At 33.1% G+C, this 21,835-nt stretch overlaps 1 protein-coding gene across 1 annotated transcript in view; it reads left to right on the top strand.

The window, feature by feature from the left end:
* Positions 1-21,835, top strand: part of RB1 (RB transcriptional corepressor 1) — a 159,858-nt gene that overhangs the window by 41,370 nt on the left and 96,653 nt on the right. The window contains exons 5-10 of the mRNA XM_028104473.2: positions 9,263-9,301; positions 10,294-10,361; positions 14,005-14,115; positions 16,465-16,607; positions 18,745-18,822; positions 21,081-21,190. Of these exons, the coding sequence (XP_027960274.1) occupies positions 9,263-9,301; positions 10,294-10,361; positions 14,005-14,115; positions 16,465-16,607; positions 18,745-18,822; positions 21,081-21,190 (549 nt within the window). The remainder of the gene's footprint in view (positions 1-9,262; positions 9,302-10,293; positions 10,362-14,004; positions 14,116-16,464; positions 16,608-18,744; positions 18,823-21,080; positions 21,191-21,835) is intronic.

Here is a 21,835-nt window from a genome sequence, read left to right as displayed (position 1 = left end):
GGCTGTTACTCTGTTCATTGTGGGGCTCATTTCACTTGGTGAGAATATATGAAAGTTAATATTTTAGCTAAACAAATAGTTGTAAAGGGAGAGGGAAGAGTATTTTGGGGAGAATGAGTATGGAGATAGTGCTGGAAAGAAGCATCTTCTCAGAAGGATACTTCTGTTTTCCCTTTCCTTCTTTTTCGTTGGTATGTCACTAAAACTTCAGAGGTGTGATGGAGGATAAGAAAAGTGGAGAGAAAAATCAAGATTGGCCTATGGCTTTTGAAGGAATTTTTCTTGCTCCTTGTTTTTAATTGTAATAAGCACATTGGCCATCATTATTTTCTTTTGTCTTTTCTTGAATAGAGTAAAATCTATTTGCATAAAAAAAAGGGATTTTTTTTATTATAATAAAAATTAATTTGTACAAGGAATATAGACTAATTATAAAGCACTTGGAAAACACAGAAGAGCATAAATAAAATATGAATCACCCTAAATTTTAATACTGGAGATAACTAGTTTTCATATTTAGAATATTTCTTTCTTTTGGATATTGTTTTATGTAAATTATATATGGTATATATAATTTTTCTTTTTTTTTTTAACCTAACTGGGACTTTTCTGAATGCTTCTGTCCCTTAAAAGTTGTTTATGGCCTTTTAACTCATATCTTGGAACTTATCCTAAGAATGTTATCTTAAATACAGAAAAGCTTTAGAAATTTTTATCACAATATTATTTAAGCCAACGAAAAGCTGGAAACAACCTATTTATGCATGACTTAAGTAAAGAGTAAGATATAAATATAATCTAAACACTAAATATTATAAATGTAAAATAAAATTTGCTGAGGAATATTAACAATATGCAAAAATGCTTCTAATATTAAGTAAATATAAAATTTGTTGAGGAATAAAACAATATGAGAAAAATGCTTCTAATGTTAAATAAATAAAGCAGGATATACTGTGATTATAACTGCAGAAAGAAGTTGTATGTATTGAATGAAGTTATGTATTAACACTAATGCACTGAATGACAGTAGCTGAAAAAGAAGTACCAAAATGTTAACCAAGGTTTTGTATGAGTAACTTGCATTTCTAAAGAGGATGTGTTACCGGTATAATAATTTAAGCCAAAACTTCTCTAAGCCAATATTTAAAAAAAATCTATTCTGTAAAGACTAGTACCTCAAAATCTATAATTATCAGGTTATTTCTAGATACAGAATTTTAGTGAGAATGATTTGGAGTGCAATCCTGATTTTTTTTTCCTGCTATAATAAATTTAATTAGATACTTCTAGGTTTTTTGCTTTACTATCTCAGATCAGAAATCTATTTGGATATTTATTTCTGTTTTACCTCTTTCCTTTACCCTTCATACCTTCTAGTGATACATTGTATTTATCATTCTTGTGGGGGCTAAAGGAAGTTAGAAAAGAAAGTTAGAAAGTGGAATATTATATGGATAATTCTGAAGTATTTGAGTTCTTCCTACCTCCCATGCCCTGTGTTTTTCCTTTAGGCCAGTTTTTGTAAAACGCTGGCTATTTCAGATTAGTAAGTAGGGTTCAAGGTCAGAGTTCACAAAAATTTTCTCTACAACAGTATCTGGTATGATGCCCTACCAAAAAAGAGAGGCTCTGGTACAGTTTAATGTTGAAGAGAACGGAATCTTTTGAGTCAGACAGATTTGTATTCTACTCTGGGCTCCAGCATGTACTTTTGTGATCTTGGACAAGTGAGTTACCCAACTTTAGTGCTTAGTTTTCTAGAGTGTAAACGAGTTGATAATGGTGCATACCCTGTTACGTTTTTTAATGTGTTAAATGAGATAATGCAGACAGTGCTGAGTCCAGAACCTATAATAAACATAGTAAACTTTCCACAAATGTTTTCATTTTGTTTTTTGTTTTTCTTAAGTAAGCTCTATACCCACCGTGGGGCTTGAACTCTTTACCCAGAGATCAAAAGCCACATGTTCTATCAACTGAGCCAGCCAGGTGCCCTTCCAGGAATGTTTATAAAAAAAAAAATTTCTGGTGCAGTTTGGGAATTTACATACTATACCCACCTTAAAGAGTCAGACTGTACATTCACAACCCAGGGTTCTTAAAAGTCCTGTATAATAAAACATGTTGAATCTGTTGTGTTTATCATTTCCTAAATGATTAGACTACTAATATATGTTTATATGTATTTAAAATCAGTTAACTTCTGGAAATAGTGTTTGTAGAATATTCTTTAAGAAACTTTAGGCTAGCTATCAGCTGTTTACTGCAAATAAATTAAGAAACTGCAACAAGCATTAACTAAATGGCTATTAGTACTCAGCTATAAGTTAGGTGCGGGGGATACAAAATCTAATGATACTATGATTATAGTAAATATAGTAACTAAATTATATTTTTTAATAAAAAAAGTACAATGATGCATGTGATGCTGTATGGTAGAGGATTGTATGTGGAAAGTAGAAATTTCATAGTGGGCAAAATAATTGTGTATGTTTAAGGGCAAGAAGGGTAGTTGTGGGGTACTTTTGATCAAGTAAAAACTATAGGAGAAGGCAATGTCTGAACAGGTTTAGGGATAAATTCACCAAGCAAAATGTGTAGGAACTGGGACTGCGCTTCCCAGGCAGAGTGATTAGCATGTGTCCAAAGGCAAAGCAGTAGCATGGTGTACTTTGATACTGCTGATGGCTGAAAGGTAGGAAGGGATCAGACCGATAGTGAGCTTGGACTTTGCCCAGCAGACAATGGAGTCATTGCAGGATTTTAAGCTGGGAATGACAGTCAGATCTCACCTTGAAAGATTACTCAGGCCTTTGTAAAAGGGATTTAGAATTTTTATTAACTAGTTATATGAGATAATTTAGTGTTTATTGGCCTTAAAGTGGATTGGTGGAGTTTTTTGTATCTTATTTGTACCTTTTACTGAAGAGCAATTAGGAAAATTAACTGTGATATCAAAGCCTGTTCATTTCAGAGCAGACTGTATGTGTGTGTGTGTGTATATATATATATATATATATATGGCAGTATGCCATAGTGATTATGGTCACTTTAAAAAAGCTAAACAGATCTAAGTATGAATATTACTTTAGTCACTTACTGACTATGTGAGCTAGGAAAAGTTACTTAACCTCTCTCAACGTCAATTTCAATCTAAAATATAGCCAGTAATTCTTTCCTTGTAGGGTAATTGTGAGAATTAAGGAAGACAGTGTTAGTGGTTAGCTCACCTTCCAGCACATACGAAGTGTGTAATAAACAGTAGCTTTTTAAGTTTTTATTTAAATTCTAGTTAGTTAACATGTAGTATAATATTGGTTTCCTATTGGTAGAATTTAATGATTCATCACTTACATGTAACACCCAGTGCTCATCACAAGTGCCCTCCTTAATGCCCATCATCCATCTAGCCCATCCCCCACCCCCACCCCTCCAGCAACCCTGTTTGCTCTCTATCGTTGTCTCGTTATGATTTGCTTCCCTCTTTTTTTTTATTTCCCTTCCCCTATGTTCATCTGTTTTGTTTCTTAAATTCCACATATGAGTGAAATCATACGGTATTTGTCTTTCTCTGATTGACCATATTCTGCTTAGCATAATACTCTCTAGCTCCATCCATTTCATTGCAATTGGCAAGATTCTTTTTGATGGCTGATAAATGGTAGCTTTTAAAGTTATTTTTACCTTCATTAATGCTGTCACCGAGAAATATAATAATGTAAGCCATGAATTTTAAATATTCTGGTAGCTATATGACAAAAAATTGAAACAAGTGAAATTAATTTTAACATTTTATTTAACCCATATATCCCCAAATATTTCAACACGTATCATTCACACAAAAATTTGTGCGCTGGTGTTCATAGCAACATTATTCATAATAGCCAAAAAGTGGATTATTATTCATAAAGGGGAATAAAATACTATTATATACTATAACATGGATGAACCTTGAAAGCATTAAGCTAAGTGAAAGGAGCTAGACACAAAAGTCCATATAAAGTACACAAAAATCCAAGACAGAATGTATAGTGATTGCCAGGCATGGGAAGTACTGTTGATAGATATGGGGTTTGTTATGGGAGTGATGGAAATATCTGGAATTAGTTAATAATGGTTGTAAAACAAAGTAAATATACTAAAAATTACTGAATTTATACACTTTAATTACATAAATTTAATTAAACATAAAATTAATTTTATGTTATATGAGTTATATTTTAATAATAACGAAACTAATACAAAAGTTATTAATGAAATATTTCACATTCTTTTTCTCATAATAAGTATTTTTGAATACTTTGGTGTGTAATTTACATTTATAGCACAACAACATTTGCACTAGCCACATTTTAGGTGTTCAGTAGCTGCAAGTGCTTGTGGCTACCATATGAGCACAGATTTATATTAAATGCAATTATCTTTCACTGTATGATAGCATTTTATTATGAGTTACATTAAGTTACAAAATAATTTAAAACAGTGCATCAGACATTAAATATCTTTTCTATAATTATAAAAATTCTTTCTTGATACTATCTGCTTTTTATTATAAGGTAGTAATTTTTTTTTAAGATTTTATTTATTTATTTGAGAGACAGCGAGAGAGAGAGCACAAGTGGGGTGGAGGGGCAGGGGGAGAGAGAGAAGCAGACTCCCCGCTGAGCAGGGAGCCCAACGTGAGGCTCTCTCCCAGGACCCCAGGGTCACGACCCAAGCCAGAGGCAAATGCTTAACCGACTGAGCCACCCAGGTGCTCCTAAGATAGTAATTTTCTAACATAAATTTTTTATTTACATATTTTTTGTGACCTCTTTCCTTAGCATATTTTCATGGATCATCCATATTGTAGCATGTTTCCATACTTAGTTACTCTTTACTGTGGAGTATTATGGAGTTCCAATACTTTGTTACTCTTTATTATGGAGTAAACCATTGTGTATGATTTACCACATTTTGTCTATCCATTCATCGGTTTATAAACATTGTATTGTATGTCTTTTAAAGTAGTTGAGAGTATAGAGGAAAGTGAGTGTATATTTATACAGTTTATTACCTTAATTGTCTTGTTACCATTTCTTGTTCTCTTCATTTGTTCCCGTGGATTTGGTTTACCATATAGTGTCATTTGTTTAGTCCAATACAGCTTTGATCTCACCCACCTCCTTTGTGCTGTTATTGTCAAATACATCACATTCCTATATGTAATAGGTTCAAAAATATAATTATATACATACCATGTTATACAATTACTTTTTACATTAATTAGAAGAAAGGAGAAGAAATACTCAGTTATACCATCTTTTATAATAACATAATTACCTTTTCCAGTGCTCTTTGTTTTTTCATGTGGGTATGAATTAGTTTTGGGTTACTTGTTTTCAACCTGAAGAACTTCTTTTAGTATTTCTTGTAAAGTGAGTCTGTTATCAACAAATTCTCTGTTATTGTTTGGGAATGTCGTTATTTCATCTTCACTTTTTTTTTTTAAAGGGCATAGCCGCATCTTTTTTTTTTTTTTTTAAGATTTTATTTATTTATTTGAGAGAGAGAGCATGAGCTGGGTGAGGGACAGGGGAGAAGCAGGCTCTCCGCTGAGCAGGGAGCCCGATGTGGGGCTCGATCCCAGAACTCCGGGATCGTGACCTGAGTTGAAGGCAGATGCTTAACTGACTAAGCCACCCAGGCACCGCTCATCTTCACTTTTGAAAGATAGTTTTGCTGGATGTGATTCTTGGTTAACTTTTTTTTTTCTTTCAGCACTTTTAATATGTAATCCTACTGCCTTCTGATCTTCACTGTTTCATGAGAAGTCAGCTGTTAATGTTATTGGGTTCCTTTATACATACTACATCATTTTTCTCTTGTTGCTTTCCTCATTTTCTCTTTGTCTTTAAACAGTTTTACTGTGATATATCTGGTGTGGATTTCTTTATATTCATCCTACTTGGAGTTTATATTTTTTGGATATGTAGATTAATGTTTTTCATCAGATTTGGGAAGTTTTCAGCTAATTCTTTAAATTAATTTTTTCTGCTCTTTCCACTCCCCAACACTTCCCCACCCCCACCCCCAGCTCTCTTTCTGGTACTCACATTACACATGTATTGGTATATTTTTTGGTATACCACATTTCTGTGAACCTCTTCATTTTTCTTTTTTTCTCCTCTTTGTTCTTCATTCAGCATAATCTCTTTTGACCTATCTTCAAGTTAGTGTTTACTTCTTGTGCCAGTGCAGATCTACTGTTTAGCTCATCTAGTGAATTTTTCATTTTGGTTCTTGTACTTTTCAACTCGAATTTCCATTTGGTTCTTTTCAGATAATTTCTCTTTATTGATATTTAATGGATGAGACAATGTCAGAATACCTTTCTTTCTTCCTTAAGCATGGTTACCTTTAGTTCTTTGGACATATTTATAGTAGCTCCTTTGTAGTCTTTGTCTGTTGAGTCTAGCACCTGGGTTCTCTGGAATGCAGTTTTTTGTTTTGTTTTGTTTTTTGGGTTTTTTTGCCTGCTTTTTTCCCCATGTAGAGGTCATACTTTCCTACTTCTTTGCATATTTCACTTATTTTTGAAAACTGAACATTTTTGATAACACTGTAGTAACTCTAGATACTGATTCTCCTTTCTCTTGGGGCTTTCTGTTGTGGTAGGTTGTTTAGTGGCCTAGCTGTATTATTTCAGTGAAGTCTATTTGTCCCATAGTGTGTAGCCTCTGATATTGCTCTTCAATGTAGCCATTGGGCATGTGGCAGTCACTCTGAGGTGAGTCATTTTCAAGGGGTTCTCTTTGACAGTCTTGTCCCCTGATCTCTTGTTAATACCTAGCTGTTACCTTCCACTAATTGCTGACTGTTTTGCTCTTTTTGACAATACCCCACATCTGAAATTGCTTCACAGTCTGACCCAATTAAATTTGGCTCCCTTTGCAAGAATAGGCTTTGAGGTCAGCCTTGAGGCTTGTTCTTTTTCCAGGAGAGCTCTTCTTAGCTGTTTATTCACCTGGTTCTTTCTTAGGTGATTTAGAATTTAGCTTGTTGCTTTCATAGAACTGCTAGCCTCCTCTTAACTTTCTCACCACCAAAATTTCCATTGTTTTCAATAGCACTTAGCCTTGAAAGTCCCCACACTGTGTTCCAAATATAGTTAATTACCTTGGAAAGAGCTTCAGAACTCTTTTTTCTTGGGGTGCCTGGGTGGCTCAGTTGGTTAAGTGTCTGACTTCGGCTCAGGTCATGATCTCGGGGTCCTGGGATTGGGCCTCGCATAGGGCTCCATGTTCAGCTCTCCTCCCCTCTCCCTCTGCTCTTCCTCCCCGCTCTCCATTCTTGCTTTGTGTCTCTCTCTTGAATTTAAAAAAAAAAAATTCTTTTTTCTTAAGACTTTCCTCTCCCCTGGACATCATTTCTGTGCCACTGCTCGGGAGGTCAGAATGGGGACAATGTCCTCTTCTTTTGGAATGTCACCTTTGCTTTAAGAGTATCACTGAGGGGGTGCCTGGGTGGCTCAGTTGGTTAGGTGGCCAACTCTTGGTTTCAGCTCAGGTCATGATCTCACAGTCATGAGATCAAACCCCATGTCTGGCTCTGCACTGAGCTGAGCGTGGAGCTTGCTTAGGATCGTCTCTCTCCTCTCCCTCTGCTCCTCCGCCCCTGTGCACGTGCACGTGCCACTGTCTCTCTCTCTCTCTCAAAAAAAAAAAAAAACAAACTTAAAAAGGGGGCACCTTTGTGGCTCAGTCAGTTAGACATCTGCCTTTGGCTTGGGTCATGATCCCAGCATCCTGGGATCAAACCCTGCATAGGACTCCCTGCTCAGCAGGGAGTCTGCTTCTCCCTCTCCCTCTGTACATATTCTCTCTCTCTCTCTCTCTCTCTCTCTCTAAAAAAAAAAAGTATCGCTGAGAAGAGGTAATAGTCCCTGGTCTTCTCAGATTGTCTTTAATGTCTGAAACCTCTGTCCTGTGAACTAACTGGGGTAAGAGAAGTCAAGGCCCCAGTATTGACCTGCTGTGCCTGGAAGAGAAGTTTTGCACTATGAGTGGGGGCTAAGTGGAGGAAGGGAGTCCCAGACCCCTCAGCTCCTCTTGCCTGGGATAGACGTTCTACAGCACAAAGCTTGGGATGATTAGAGATGCCAGTCACCTTCCTTTCCCAGAGTGATAGTCCTAGGCTGGGAGCTGGGGAGAGAGGGAGTCCTGTGTCTTGGCCGCACCTGCCCAAGGTAGAGCTTTATGATGCTGAACTGGAGAGGAGGAAGTGAGTTTTGCTTTGAATTCCACAGACTATTTTTGTTTTTGCCAGGAGTTAGTACATTTTCTTGAAAAAATGTTTCTTTTTTTTGCTGTATGCCCTTAGGAGAATTTCCAGAGACTTTAAATGATTTTTTAAATAATTTCAACCAATTATAGTTATTATACTGGGAAGCAGGTCTGTGGAGATTCTAACTCCTCCATTGTCCTAAACAAATAGGGGTTTTTTTTGTTGTTTGTTTTTTGAGATTTTACTTATTTATTTGACAGAGAAAGAGAGAACAAGAAGGCAGAGCAGCAGGTAGAGGGAGAGGGAGAAGCAGACTCCCCACTGAGCAGGGAGCCCGACATGGGTTTCGACTCCAGGACTCAGGATCATGACCTGATCTGAAGGCAGATGCTTAACTGGCTGAGCCACCCAGGCGCCCCAACAAATAGGTTTTATAGTACTTTTAAGTTGAGTTATTTTAGTGAGGCTAATAGTTAAGTAAGCTTTTATGACCTGATCTGGGATTCTAACTAGATCAAGATTTAATTACAAAATGTATTCTGAGTTACATATGCACATAGGGAATCCAGTCCTTTTGTAATTAGATATTACAGTGATACGTGAAATGCCATGTATTGGAAAAATTTACTTTAACTTTTTAAAATAATGTTATGTTTTTTTGTCTTTAAAATGTATACTTTTTTTTAAGATTTATTTTGGAGAGAGTGGGCACATGAGTGGGCAGGGGGCAGAAGGAAAGGGAGAGAATCTCAAGCAGACTCCCTACTGAGTTTGGAGCCCAGTGTGGGGCTCCATTCAACAATCCTCAGATCAGGACGTGAGCCAAAACCAAAAGTTGGACACTCAACTGAGCCACCCAGGCACCCTTAAAATGTATATTTCTTGAAATAATATGAAAAAAGCATGATAAAATTGATTTCTAAATCATGAAAAAATTTTTTAAATGACTTTTAAAAAAAGCCATAATGTGAATATAATTATTTCTTCCTTTTAGGACATGTGAACTTATATATTTGACACAACCCAGCAGTTTGTAAGTAGTTCAGAGCAAGTTATTTTTATCTTTCTGGTTTTTTAAAAATTTTTTCTGGAAGAATCCCAAACATGTTGATAATGCCAGGGTTAGTTTAATTGATTATAGCATGCTTTTCATAAATTAAGGTCATAGATTTAAACCCTATGCAGATTATTTATCTTCTCACAAAGAAAATGGTATGAAATATATGCCCTTTACTACAAGGAGAGCTAATAGGGTGGAAGTAGATTCAGTGCAACATATCACCAGTTCTGGGAAAAAGGCAAATTCACTGAGTTAATCTTTTTTGAGTGTCTGTTATTGTCTAATATTGGCATTTTATTAACTTAAGACCAAGAACATAGTTTTTGTGTAAGAGTAAATGTGACAGTATATATTAAAATTTCCAAATTATTTTTTTAAATGTATGATACATGTTCCAGCCGTATACCCATGAAAGAGCTCTAGAGATTTTCTTTGGAAACAGAATGAGTAGTATATGAGATTTTCTGCCCCACTGAACTGGTGGTATTGAAGATGATTGATACAAAGGGAAATTATGTGTTTATTAGTTATATTAATCTATTCCAGTTGTTAATATCAACAGGTTATCAAGGCATAGTGTTAAATTGGTAGAGTTATCCAAACCTTTATTTTTCTGCATAAGTGTTGATTTTAATTAGAAAGCAAGGAGCAGAAAAGTATTAAGTAACTGGAAACCAAGTACATCATAGTATACCACTTCTTGTGCATATTTTTAGATTATAATTGAAATATTAAATATTTCCTTTACAAAATATATACTACTGTATGGGCTAACTATAAATATCTTGGTAAAAACACTAACTGAATTGAGACAAATTGAGTTAGTTTGTAAATTGTGCATTTAAAATGGATTGTATTCTCTTATGCAATCAACTTAGGCCTATAATTTAAAATAAGGAAAAAGAAGAGATGTTTGGAAAACTGTCAGTATAAAAATTTTTTTCTGGTTTCTATTTGTTTACTAGGATATCTACTGAAATAAACTCTGTGTTGGTGCTAAAAGTTTCTTGGATCACATTTTTACTAGCTAAAGGTAAAGTCATTATGTTTGTTACATGTTAATGTTTCAAATGTAATAATTCTTTTGGACTAGGTTCAAAATTTTTTATCCAATTTAATGTTATTTCCCCACACTCACCAGTTCTCTGTGTGGCTTGTCACCTGTTAGCAAGTTCTTGTAATTCTGGCACTGGAAGCAACTTTGGAAATGTCTCATTTCATTTCTGTTTCTAATATCCTTTAAAAATCCTTCTTCCTTCCTTTTTTTTTTTAAGAATAATGTTACTGTTTTTATAAATATGGTACATATTCATGATACAGAATTCAAATAATACAGCAAATGCAAAGAAAAATGTAGAAAAATTACCCCAGGCCTACCCATAAATAAATAAATAATCATTAAAATTATATGATTGTTATTTCAGGTATATTTTTATGCATAGAACCTGATAAAAAAGATTGGAGATGTGTGCATTCACAAACATCTAATTTTTTAAAAATAGGATATTATAGTGTAACATGTAAACATACAAATTAGTTTTACTCAAACTTTACAGAAGAAAATAAACAAGAGAAATGGGAGGAGTTGCTTAAATTTAGATAAATGTTTGTCACGTAAGCAGTGTTATTTCCTAAAATATTTCTCTAAGATTATGAAAAAGCACTGTTAAAAAATTAAGGTTAGAATCTTTATTTTACTTTGTGTTTTGATTTAAAGCAATATATATTAATCTGCTTTGAAGGAAAAGAATGTTAGTACAGGATTACCACTCTTCCTGTCACGTCCCCATCCATCACTTTCAGATTTGCTCATTGTATTATTATTACATTATCAAAGATCATAACATTTATATTCCATTCTGTAATTATAATTACTTGTTTAGTTTCAGTTCTGTATGTCAGTGGATTCTAAGCTTATTATCATTCCTCTGTTATAACTTCTCCATTTCTGAGTTCTTTATTTTGATTCATCCTTAGCTGGCTGGATTTTACCAAGAAGGAATTTTTCAAAAAAGGCTTTTTGGCACTACATTCCCTATGTTTGTCATGTTTATGGATCATGCCCATAGTCTTTATACTTGAAGGACTACTTGGCTGTCTACGCTATTCTTGTGTCATATTTGTTTTCCTCAGGACACTGTTTTCTGGCATTGAACAATGCTGTTGAGAAATAGGAGACTAGCTTTAATCCCCTCCCCCACTTACTTTTGAGTACTTGATTTTTTTTTAATTTGATGTTCAATACTTTAACTAGAATATCTCTTGATTTTTATTATTTCATATTAGTTTTTCTTATAACACTGTATCTCTTTTTAAACTGAAGGTTCTGGTCTTCATTTGAAAGACGCCTTAACACAAATTTTTAAATGTTATTCTCTTCAGTTAGGTATTCTATTCTGTTATGTTTCAGGAACTTAACTTTTTTTTTATTTTTTATTTTTGAAGATTTTATTTATTTGACACAGACAGATAGTGAGAGAGAGAGCACAAGCAGGAGGAGGGGCAGGCAGAAGGAGAGGGAGAAGCAGGCTCCCCGCTGAGCAGGGAGCCCGATGCGGGCTTCCGTCCTAGGACCCTGGGACCATGACTTGAGCCAAAGGCAGATGCTTAACCAACTGAGCCACCCAGGTGCCCCAGGAACTTAACTGTCTTATGTTGGATTATTTTTGTCCTCCATATTTACTTTCTTTTCTTGTATTATTTTGATCTTTGGTCTTTTTCTCATTTACTGTTTTTGTCTCAAGTCTTCTATTTTGAGCTAAACTATGTTTTTTTATTATTATTATGTTACATTTGTCACCGTACAGGACATCATTAGTTTTTGATGTAGTGTTCCATGATTCATTGTTTGCATAAACTATGTAAATGTGTAATGTTGTAATGGTGTTATTTAGTCCTCACTTTTTCCTTAGCTTTTTGTTGTTTTATATAATTTGTATTTTATTTCTTAGTGCAAGGAGTTGTAGGGCATTTTCTTTTTATAGATTATCTTCCAGATTGGGTTCTCTCTCTTTTTCTCTTCTTATGTTATGAGTCTATTTTTTCTTTTCTTTTTTCTTTTCTGTTGTACGTTTGCATATTCTCTGTGCTTCTTGTCCTCTCTCCCCTCCCCATGTTACTAGGACTTTATGTGGGCAATCCTGACCTGATGTTCTGCTTTCTCCGATGTGGTTGGTGTGTGATGGTCTGTTCTCTCTGATGTAGTGTGAATAAATCTCTTTTCACTCTCTTTGCATTTTATCTTTGGCTAGTTGTGTTCCCCAAAGAGCTACAATATGAATACGGGCTTTTTATTTTACTTACTTTTAGTTAGGGGGTGAGGGAGAAAGTGGAGAATTCACCTGGAATGATATGAGTCTTTGTCGTTCTGAGATTTTTGTTAGAATGAACTCTAAAATAGAACACTCTAGTGATAATTGCATCCTGTTTCTATAACGGGATTGTGTTGGGATTCATATTGGTCTCCAGTTCAGCATAGCATACCGGAATCTTTGTGTTTGTCAGAAAGTTAGCTATCAAAAAAAATAAAAAAGAAAAAACAAAACCAAAAATCCCCCCCAAAACAACAACAACAAAAGAAAGTTAGTTATCGTTTATTTCCTCTGTTTTACCCTTATCCCATCATCAGCAATTTCTCCTCCCTCCAAGTCAGAAGAGGAGGAGATGAGGATCCTCTGAGTCAGTATCTCTTAAATTTGGTGTTGGTACTGACACTTAGCCAGTACAGTTTTTCCTTTTATTTTATTGGGTATTGGAGGAGAATTCTTTGATCTGACTTCACCTTACTACTTTTAGCTGTAAATCCTTGATATCATCCTTTACTTGTATGGTATTTCTTAATACTTCTAAGTCTGTTACAAACATATGTTTGCACTATACCTATGGATCTAAAAAACCTGCCAGATGCAGGGTTATCTGCTTTTTCACATAGTTTCTATACCTTCAGTATTTGTTGGGATTAATAATGGTTTAGCAGTCAGATACCAAGAAGATAGAAAGTGAGCCAAATTAAACTTCTAGAGCAACAAGCAAATATATCATAGCTATATTTGATTATGATTTGTATAGCTACATTATTTTTTCCTCAGGTATTTATTATATGCATTCATTTTCTCACAGCTCTCCAGTTGTATATTTACTTTTTAAGATTTTTTTGCTAAATAATTACTTTATAGATGACTTTTCAGTTATATGTTAATCTTGTTATTAATGGCTTTGTTTGTGGTAATATTTTGTAGCGTGGTTAAAATAAAAAATATGTGAGGTTTCATAAATAGAATTAAAGATTACTATGTAGCATACTTCAAAATTATTTTCAGAAGTAATAAATTCTATAGCTCTTACCAAAACTGGAAATAAGTTTAAAAAAGCAAAAAACAAAATGAATTTAGACATAGGGAATGAACTATAATAATAATTGCTAGATGTCAAAATCTCATGGTAGACTTATACTTCATTTATTTCATAACTTCATGTACTTTTATTTATATTTTTATGTATTTCAAATCTGAGGTTTTGCAAAACAAACAAACAAAAAATTAAGTTCTTTAACATGCCTTTATTCTTGAATAAATCAGTATATGCATATGCCCATACCCACAATTTTCCCTGTTTTAAAGATCTCAATCTCAGTCTCTGATCTGTTACTTTACATTGTAAACCTGTTTTATTTTCAGGGGAAGTGTTACAAATGGAGGATGATCTCGTCATCTCATTTCAGTTAATGCTCTGTGTCCTTGACTATTTTATTAAACTCTCACCTCCTGCATTGCTTAAAGAACCATATAGTAAGTATTTTAAATAATTTATGCATCTCCTACATCATTACTCAGCAGTTGTTTATTTAATGTCAACTGGGACCAAAACATGGTTCTAGAGCTAAAGGAATGATAAAAAATAAATCAGACGTGGACTCTGCCCTCAAGTATTATAGGATATAGAAGTATAGAGATAAAACAAGTAAGCAAATAAGCAGTATATGACCACTTTCTAAGTGGTATGGGCCAAAATACAGTAAATGCTGTGAGAGTTCAGGAAGCAAGGAAGATTTTTAGCTGGGGAAGACCAAGGAAGACCTTATAAAAGAGGTGGATTTGAACGGAGTATTGAAGGGTAGATAGCATTTGAGTATTAGGGGAAGTTGGGATAGCATATTCCCAGTAAAGAGAAAGTTAAGAGGTAAGGCACAGATATGAATGAAACTTCTTGAGAAAGAGTGGCCCATTCTGCTGGAGGAGATTACCTAATTTGTATTATTGGATGCTATGATTATTATGTGACAAATTTTTTTTTGCATATGAGTTGTAATTGATCTACCTCAGTGGGTGATGAGGTGGGAAGTGTTCTTAAATGAAAGTAACTGTTGCTAAAAAAAATTAAACATAAAAAATTAAAAATAACTCTTGCTGAAATAGATAGCATTAAGCAAAGACAAGTATATTCCTCTTAGAATGGAATTGCTTCTTTTAAGAGGTGGCATCAAGAGTAGAATTTCAAAATCACTTATATCACACAAAAATGTAAACTTAACTAAGGCTGAACTGATTCCTTGGTCCTAAAATGATTAAAGTATTAATAATACTAAAAATAATAGAGGACAGATCAAAACATGGAAGTCTCAGTGTTGTTGGAAGTGCTTGAAAAGCTGAAGCCTAATTAATCTTTTTGAACTATAACTTCATGGGAAGTGAGTCTGGAGCAGAATTTTTAAAATGTGTTGAACATCATTTGACAGAAAAAGGTCAATAGCAGAAACCACATATAGAACAGGAGAAAAAAATAGAAAACAAATATATTTTTAAAAATTCTGAATCTGTAAAGATTATATGCTTTTTCTTCACTTTTTTTCAATGTTATAAGTTTACTAAATTGATGTAGGATGTTACTTTAGGTTGACAGGTATTGTTCTTTTGGATTATTAAAGTACATTTTAATTTTCTAAGTCTTATGTTAAAGAGAAACCAGGATGAGGTGATAAATTTACTGAGTAAGGTAAACTTCTAATTAACTTTTTATTATGGAGAATTTCAAGTGAATACAAAAGTAGACGGTAGTATAATAAGCCCCAGGTCCTTAAATTACCTACTTCAACATATAACTTATGGTCTCTCTATAGCCCCATCTACTGCCCAGTTGCATCAACTATATTATTTTGAAGCACATCTTTGCATACCATTTCATCCTTATAAATTTTAGTATGTATCTCTAAATATAGTCTTTTTAAAAAGCATAATGACTACCATTGTCACACCTAAAAATCACTTAATAGTTTCTTAACCTAATACCACCAAATATCTAGTAAGTGTTCAGATTTTCAATTGTCTTATAAAAGTGATTTTAAAACTTTTTTTACAGGTTGACTAAATCAGAATCTAAATGAGATCTATATCTTATGATTGGTTGATACACTTTTGAGACTTTTAAAAAACTTCCTTCTCCATTTGTCTTTCTCTTTTTTTCCTTATAATTTATTTATTAAATAATTAGGGGGTTTATTGTGTGGGGTTTCTCGTGGTTTAATTTTTTCTGATTATGTCCTGTTGTATAGTTTAACATGTTCCTGTATTCTCTCAGTTTTCTGTAAATTGTTGGTCAGGCCTGGAGGCAATTAATACTTTTCATACTTAGTCATCTGTTATCTCTTTAATAGCTGAATTCATTTTCAGTTTGAATTGGAAATGCTCAAAGTAATACAGGAGATTTTTTTTAAATCACCCTTTACCACATAATATTTATATACTTTTAAAAAAATTATTTACTATGGTATTAGCTTAAACTTTTAAAATTTACTTTTATAATATGTCTAGCAATTGAATCCATAAATACTTTTTTTAAGACTCTTTAAGATAGAAAACATTTTTTCCCCTTACAGACTGAGTAGGATACATTTAGAATTAGTTTTTAAGTTGGCTGTTTCCCTTGCCTTCTCCATATTTGCCTAATAGCAAAAACTGTTATCAGTACATAACCTAAAATAGATAATCAATAAATAGATGAAACTGTTAGCCTTTTAATGAAGCCTAATAAATAAAAGCAGAATGTTACTAAAATTATTTCTCATCTCCCAAGTTAGAATACTTCATTATTTTATACAGTGGAATGTGCAATTGTTCTTATCTAATTTACCATTTTTACAGAAACAGCTGTAATACCTTTTAATGGTTCACCTCGAACACCAAGGCGAGGTCAGAACAGGAGTGCACGGATAGCAAAACAACTAGAAAATGATACAAGAATTATTGAAGTTCTCTGTAAAGAACATGAATGTAATATAGATGAGGTAATTTAACTTCATGATTTCTTTAAAATGAAGTAGATTTAGATGTAAGTTCTTCCTAACAGTATATACTTCTTTCATGACAAGCTTGCTTTTGTACTTAGTGCCAATTCTTTTGCAGGAAAATATTTAGAAAAAATTTATTTTCATGTTCAGTTATTTTGATTTTAAAGAGAGTAGCTCCCTTACTCAGGAATCACTGAAAAGGTACATCTTTATGGCAGTATTTTTCAAATGAATTTGTTCTTTGATTCCTCTGTGGTTAGTGATAACCCCTAATGTTTTAAAATACCCTAAGAAAACCCTGGTGTTTTGGTTTAATGATAAGTAATATCAGCATGAAGTTTCTGTTCAGCCTATCTGCTCTTTCCAAATATTACACCAGATGAAGTGGCTGGTAGAGAATACACATGAACACCATGGAATTGCTTATCTTGTTCATAGAATCGGGAGTGTTGGAATTGGAAGGAGTCTTAGGAATAATGTACTCAGCCTCCTTTTAGTAATGAGTAAATGAACTTCCAGAGATTGATAGCTAATTACTAACAGGGCTAGACTTTGGGAAATCTGCTACCAGTTGCTGCTTTCAGTGTACTATGCTGTTTCTCTCATAGATGGTTGTATTGTCCACAGTTCACTACCACCAGATAGCTGTGTGAAATGTTCCATCTTTGAAATTTCTCTGTCAACTCTGGGAAGGAATGGAGGGTGATCTCAAAATCTAGTTTAAGAAGTGTTGGAATGATTTATCAGGTTATCTTAATGTTAGCACTGTGGGCTTTTGTCAGTTTCAATAAAGATACACCTGTGGTTGTAGATGTATCAACCTTATACATATAGGTTTACTTTTTTACTTTTCTAGGATCACAAATAATCTCTGCTAATAAGCTCACAAATGTAGTTGAAATATTTTTTTTAATCCAGTCTATTGCTAAGTCCCTCAAGATAATGAATATACATAAATGCAGTTTTCTAATTCCTGGTTGTTAATTCTCTGGGTTTCAGAACTACTTATAAAATTTCATTTCTAAAATCAGGAATGAGTCATTAAAATTTTTTTCATTTTAAATAACTTTTTGTAATTTAGAATATTTATAGGGATTATTTTTAAAGTATAACTGATTAAAAACTATGGTAGTAATTGACATTAATTGACACTTGGTTATTTAGATACAGCATTTTTGGTTATATAACTATTGGTTGGTTACATTAATGGCTATATAATTATGGGTTAATTAAAACTAAATGGTTAACTAGAACTACCTACTTTATAAATACTCCAGTTCAATGGGAGTTAATTAGAAAACAAAATTAATAAGTTACAGAAGCCTAATTCTTGCAACTTACTTTGAAGAAGATATGAACTGATATTATTTCCACCTTAATAAGTGTAGACTTCAAATTTGGAAAAGTTAAATAAGTAAGTTGTTTAAAATTTTCTAACACATTGCAAGTGTAGAACAGGCAGGAATATGACTCCAGGTTTCCTGATTACAGTCTTTATTATCCATGTTAAATAAATGTAAGGTGCTTTGGTAGGAAACTGCATCATTCTACAAAATATTGTTATTTGATTTTGAATTGAATTACTGGGTATTCTTTACGTGTGTGAAATTATTTTCTTGTAAAAATAGGCTATTCTCTTGAATTTTTGCTAAAATAATTGACTTGATATTTCCTTAGCTAGCTATCAGATGGTGAGTGTGAAGTGGCCTAAAAATATGCTTTAGGGAGAAATCAGAAACAGTATAGAGAAGAGTCTTGACTGTGATGATAGATTGGGTTTTAATTCCAGCGCTGCCCCTTCCTCCACTTCCTAGCTGTGTAACTTTGGTCAAGTTGCTTAATTTTTTTGAGCCATCTTTTCATCATCTGTTAAATGTAGAATATTGAAGTTGTGGTTTCAATGGGTTCTCTTCTTATAAATCCTCTTTCATTAATAGTTCTCTACTATACTTCCATTCTAAGACTTAAAATCTGCCTCACATAAGTTAAAAAGTAAATAATTGAATAATTATAAATAAGTATCACTAGGTTGAATGTAATGTCAGTTAACACTTTCCTTCTAGTGTTAATATATTGTGACAAAGATTAAGTTTTTTTTAGTTTAATGGCTATGTTGTAACTTTATCTTTTTCAGGTGAAAAATGTTTATTTCAAAAATTTCATACCTTTTATGAATTCTCTTGGAATTGTAGCTTCTAATGGACTTCCAGAGGTAATCTGAAAGAAAACTTAATTAGTAAAAAGTTAATGTATTTTGGGACTTTTGGGAGGGAGGAGTAGCTGTCTAGTTTCTTAAAATTACTTTTTATTAAATATTTTTTGCCCAAGGAAAGAAATCTAAGGAGAATTTTGGTGAACCAACTTTATATAAGTAACAGAAAACCCTTTTGAATATATATTCAGATGTATAAATAAGCAGCATTTGTAATTTGCACTAAAAATTGATTTGTACTAAAATTTTTCAAAAATCAAAGTGTAGGCTTTTGAATTTCTGAATGCTGTTATATTTAAATATAACTAAATATGCACAATCAAATTTGATTCTCATTTGCTATGCATCCTTAAGCATAGGATACATGGATTGATGCCATCAACATGATTGGCATTACTGTATTGTGGAGCATCTCTTTTGAATATTTTAAACTACCTCATTTAAAATAAATTCAGTTGAAACAGCTGTGATTATATATGCACACACTTAGTGGTGTGCTATCCATCTATCTGTTTCTTTTCACATTTTGCCTCAAATGTCTTGCTCTTCAATGAGAACAGAACAACTGAGAACTTTATGTGGTAAGATGAAATATGTGGAGAAAAGGATGCTTAGATAAATGAAGAACAAGTACTCAGGGATAAAGGAATGTTTTAGAAGTACCTGGCATTAGTTACCAAGACCAAAAGACATGAAATCAGATAGCTAGTTTGCTGATTCTGTGACCCAAATTGGTGACTAGTCCTTGAATTAATAAACTTACTCATCCAACAGTTATTTATTGAGTGTTAATATATTCCAGGCGTTGTGCTAGATATTATCCATAAGAGATAATATCTCTTAGATATTATCTCTGAGATAACTGTGAGTTATCACAGTCACTGTCATTAAAGTGTTAGTGGGAGAAAAACAAAGAAAGAGAACACTACAGGAATCTGCAGGTGTCTGGTAGAAGTATGCACAAGTTGCTGTGGTATCTCAGAGGAGGGCCACCTAATCCAAAGTGGGGCAGATTGGTTTTGTGGAAAACTGTGTGGAGGTGTGATTTCTGAGCTGAGTAAGCTTTGAGAAATGGCATTTCCAGTGTTAGAAATGACAGATTCAACGGGACAGTGATATGTGATGGTGTGGTCTGTTCAGTGAACTCCAACTAATTCATTAGGATGGGGGTGCAGGAGAGAAGACTGGTGAGATAGACTAGAGAGGCAAGAAAAGGGGCCAAATATTGTGTTACTGAGTTTTCTTATTAACTGATGTACCAAAAAATAGGCTGTTCACAACTCTAAAGAGTCTTGGACACTTACTGTAGTTTTTCTTCCTTTAGAAAGGATTACGTTTTTTTTTAATTAAATTAAATTTTATTATGTTATGTTAGTCAGTTTTAATAGAAATCTTAAGATAAACCTTACATTTACCCCAGCATTTTTCATATAGCACTAATAGCTCCCAATCAAATAAATGATTGATAATTAGTGCCTCACTAAGATCGGGCAGGAACAATGATTAAACTTAATCAATGTGAATGGCTGTTTTACCTAAAAAACTTAGACAAAAAATTTATATTTAACTGGATTTCTTCCTGCCACTCCTTTTGAAATGTGATTTTAGTTCTCTCGGGTTAGAAACCCTCAGACTTTAAAGTCATAGCAGAAGTCATGCCAGGTAGTTGTCTGTTGGGCATTGGTTTTTAAATTATGATTAGAAAATTATGAATCAGAACTTGTAAAAGAATTACAGATTCTAGCAAATGAAGAAATATCTGGGATTAGGAATACATAGTGCAAATCTGTTAATTGGGCTAATTAATTGAGCTAATACTCTTGTCCAAGACACTTAACTAAAGGGAGTTAGAGTACATCAAACAATTTAGAAAAGATAGGGAGAATATATAATCAAGAGGATTTGTTATGTTTGAAAAATATTTTTATATTGATAAGCATAGTGGAAGATTAGAAGTGAGGGATGTAGGAGATGTTTGGAGGATCTTGGCAATTTATATAATAATACCTACTGTTTTGTGTTATTGGTGATCACTGTCTACATAAAATTCTAAGGAACAGGATGCATGCATAAAATCAGTTTAAAATTAGAGTTAAAAAATAGGAATTTTTCACTTTTAGATATGCTTTATTTTTATTGCATGTGAACTCTGTATAAATGAAATGTATGTACATAGAGTCTTTAAATCTGTACTTCTGTGGACTGAGAGATGTAATGATATGAAAAGGATAATCATCAGAATTGTTTTTTCTTTTGAGGTGGAAAGTCTCTCTAAACAATATGAAGAGATTTACCTTAAAAACAAAGATCTTGATGCAAGATTATTTCTAGATCATGATAAAACTCTTCAGGCTGATCCTGTAGACAGGTATTGTACATGGTCTAATTTTATTTGTTTAGATGCTTTTGCTATAGATTGATTTTAATATAGATAGATTAAATAGGTTTTTATTTAACTTCATGATCTTTAAATATCATTTATAATAAATTACTTCAAGTGCCTTTCTATAAAGCTAATAATAAGGTAATCAGTATTCTAAGCATATAATATACAAATAGAGATTTAATGTGAATTGTCATCTCTAGCACTATTTTTTTTTATTAAGCTGAATTTAATTTTAAAACATGCACTAAAAGAAAATTGTTGAAGTAATTAGTTTAGTTTACTTAAGTAGTGGTCTCTCTTTTTCCTACCCTTTCATCTGCTATTACTTGCGTGGTTCTTTTTTTTGTAAATGTTAATACAAAAGTATATTCTCTTGAATTATCATGTAGAATTCTAAAGTAGATTGAGAGTAATTGCAAAAAATCTGAATGATTATAAGTATGTTTATGTCTTTAGCATGAAATCTTTTAATGTTTAGCTGAAAATATATATAACTTTTACATTAAATGCAAATAAAATGTTTCAAATTTTATTTAAGTCAAAGGAAAGTTTTTGGAAGGCATAATGACTGAAAAACTTGCTTTGATATTTTTTAATACTGAACAGCTCAGTTCATAATACCATCTA

Source organism: Eumetopias jubatus, unplaced genomic scaffold, assembly GCF_037043125.1.
Source record: "Eumetopias jubatus isolate StellerSeaLion01/CBP00866 unplaced genomic scaffold, mEumJub1_p1.0 scaffold_3, whole genome shotgun sequence".
NCBI lineage: Eukaryota > Metazoa > Chordata > Mammalia > Carnivora > Otariidae > Eumetopias > Eumetopias jubatus.
This window is presented reverse-complemented; position numbering and strand designations above follow the sequence as displayed.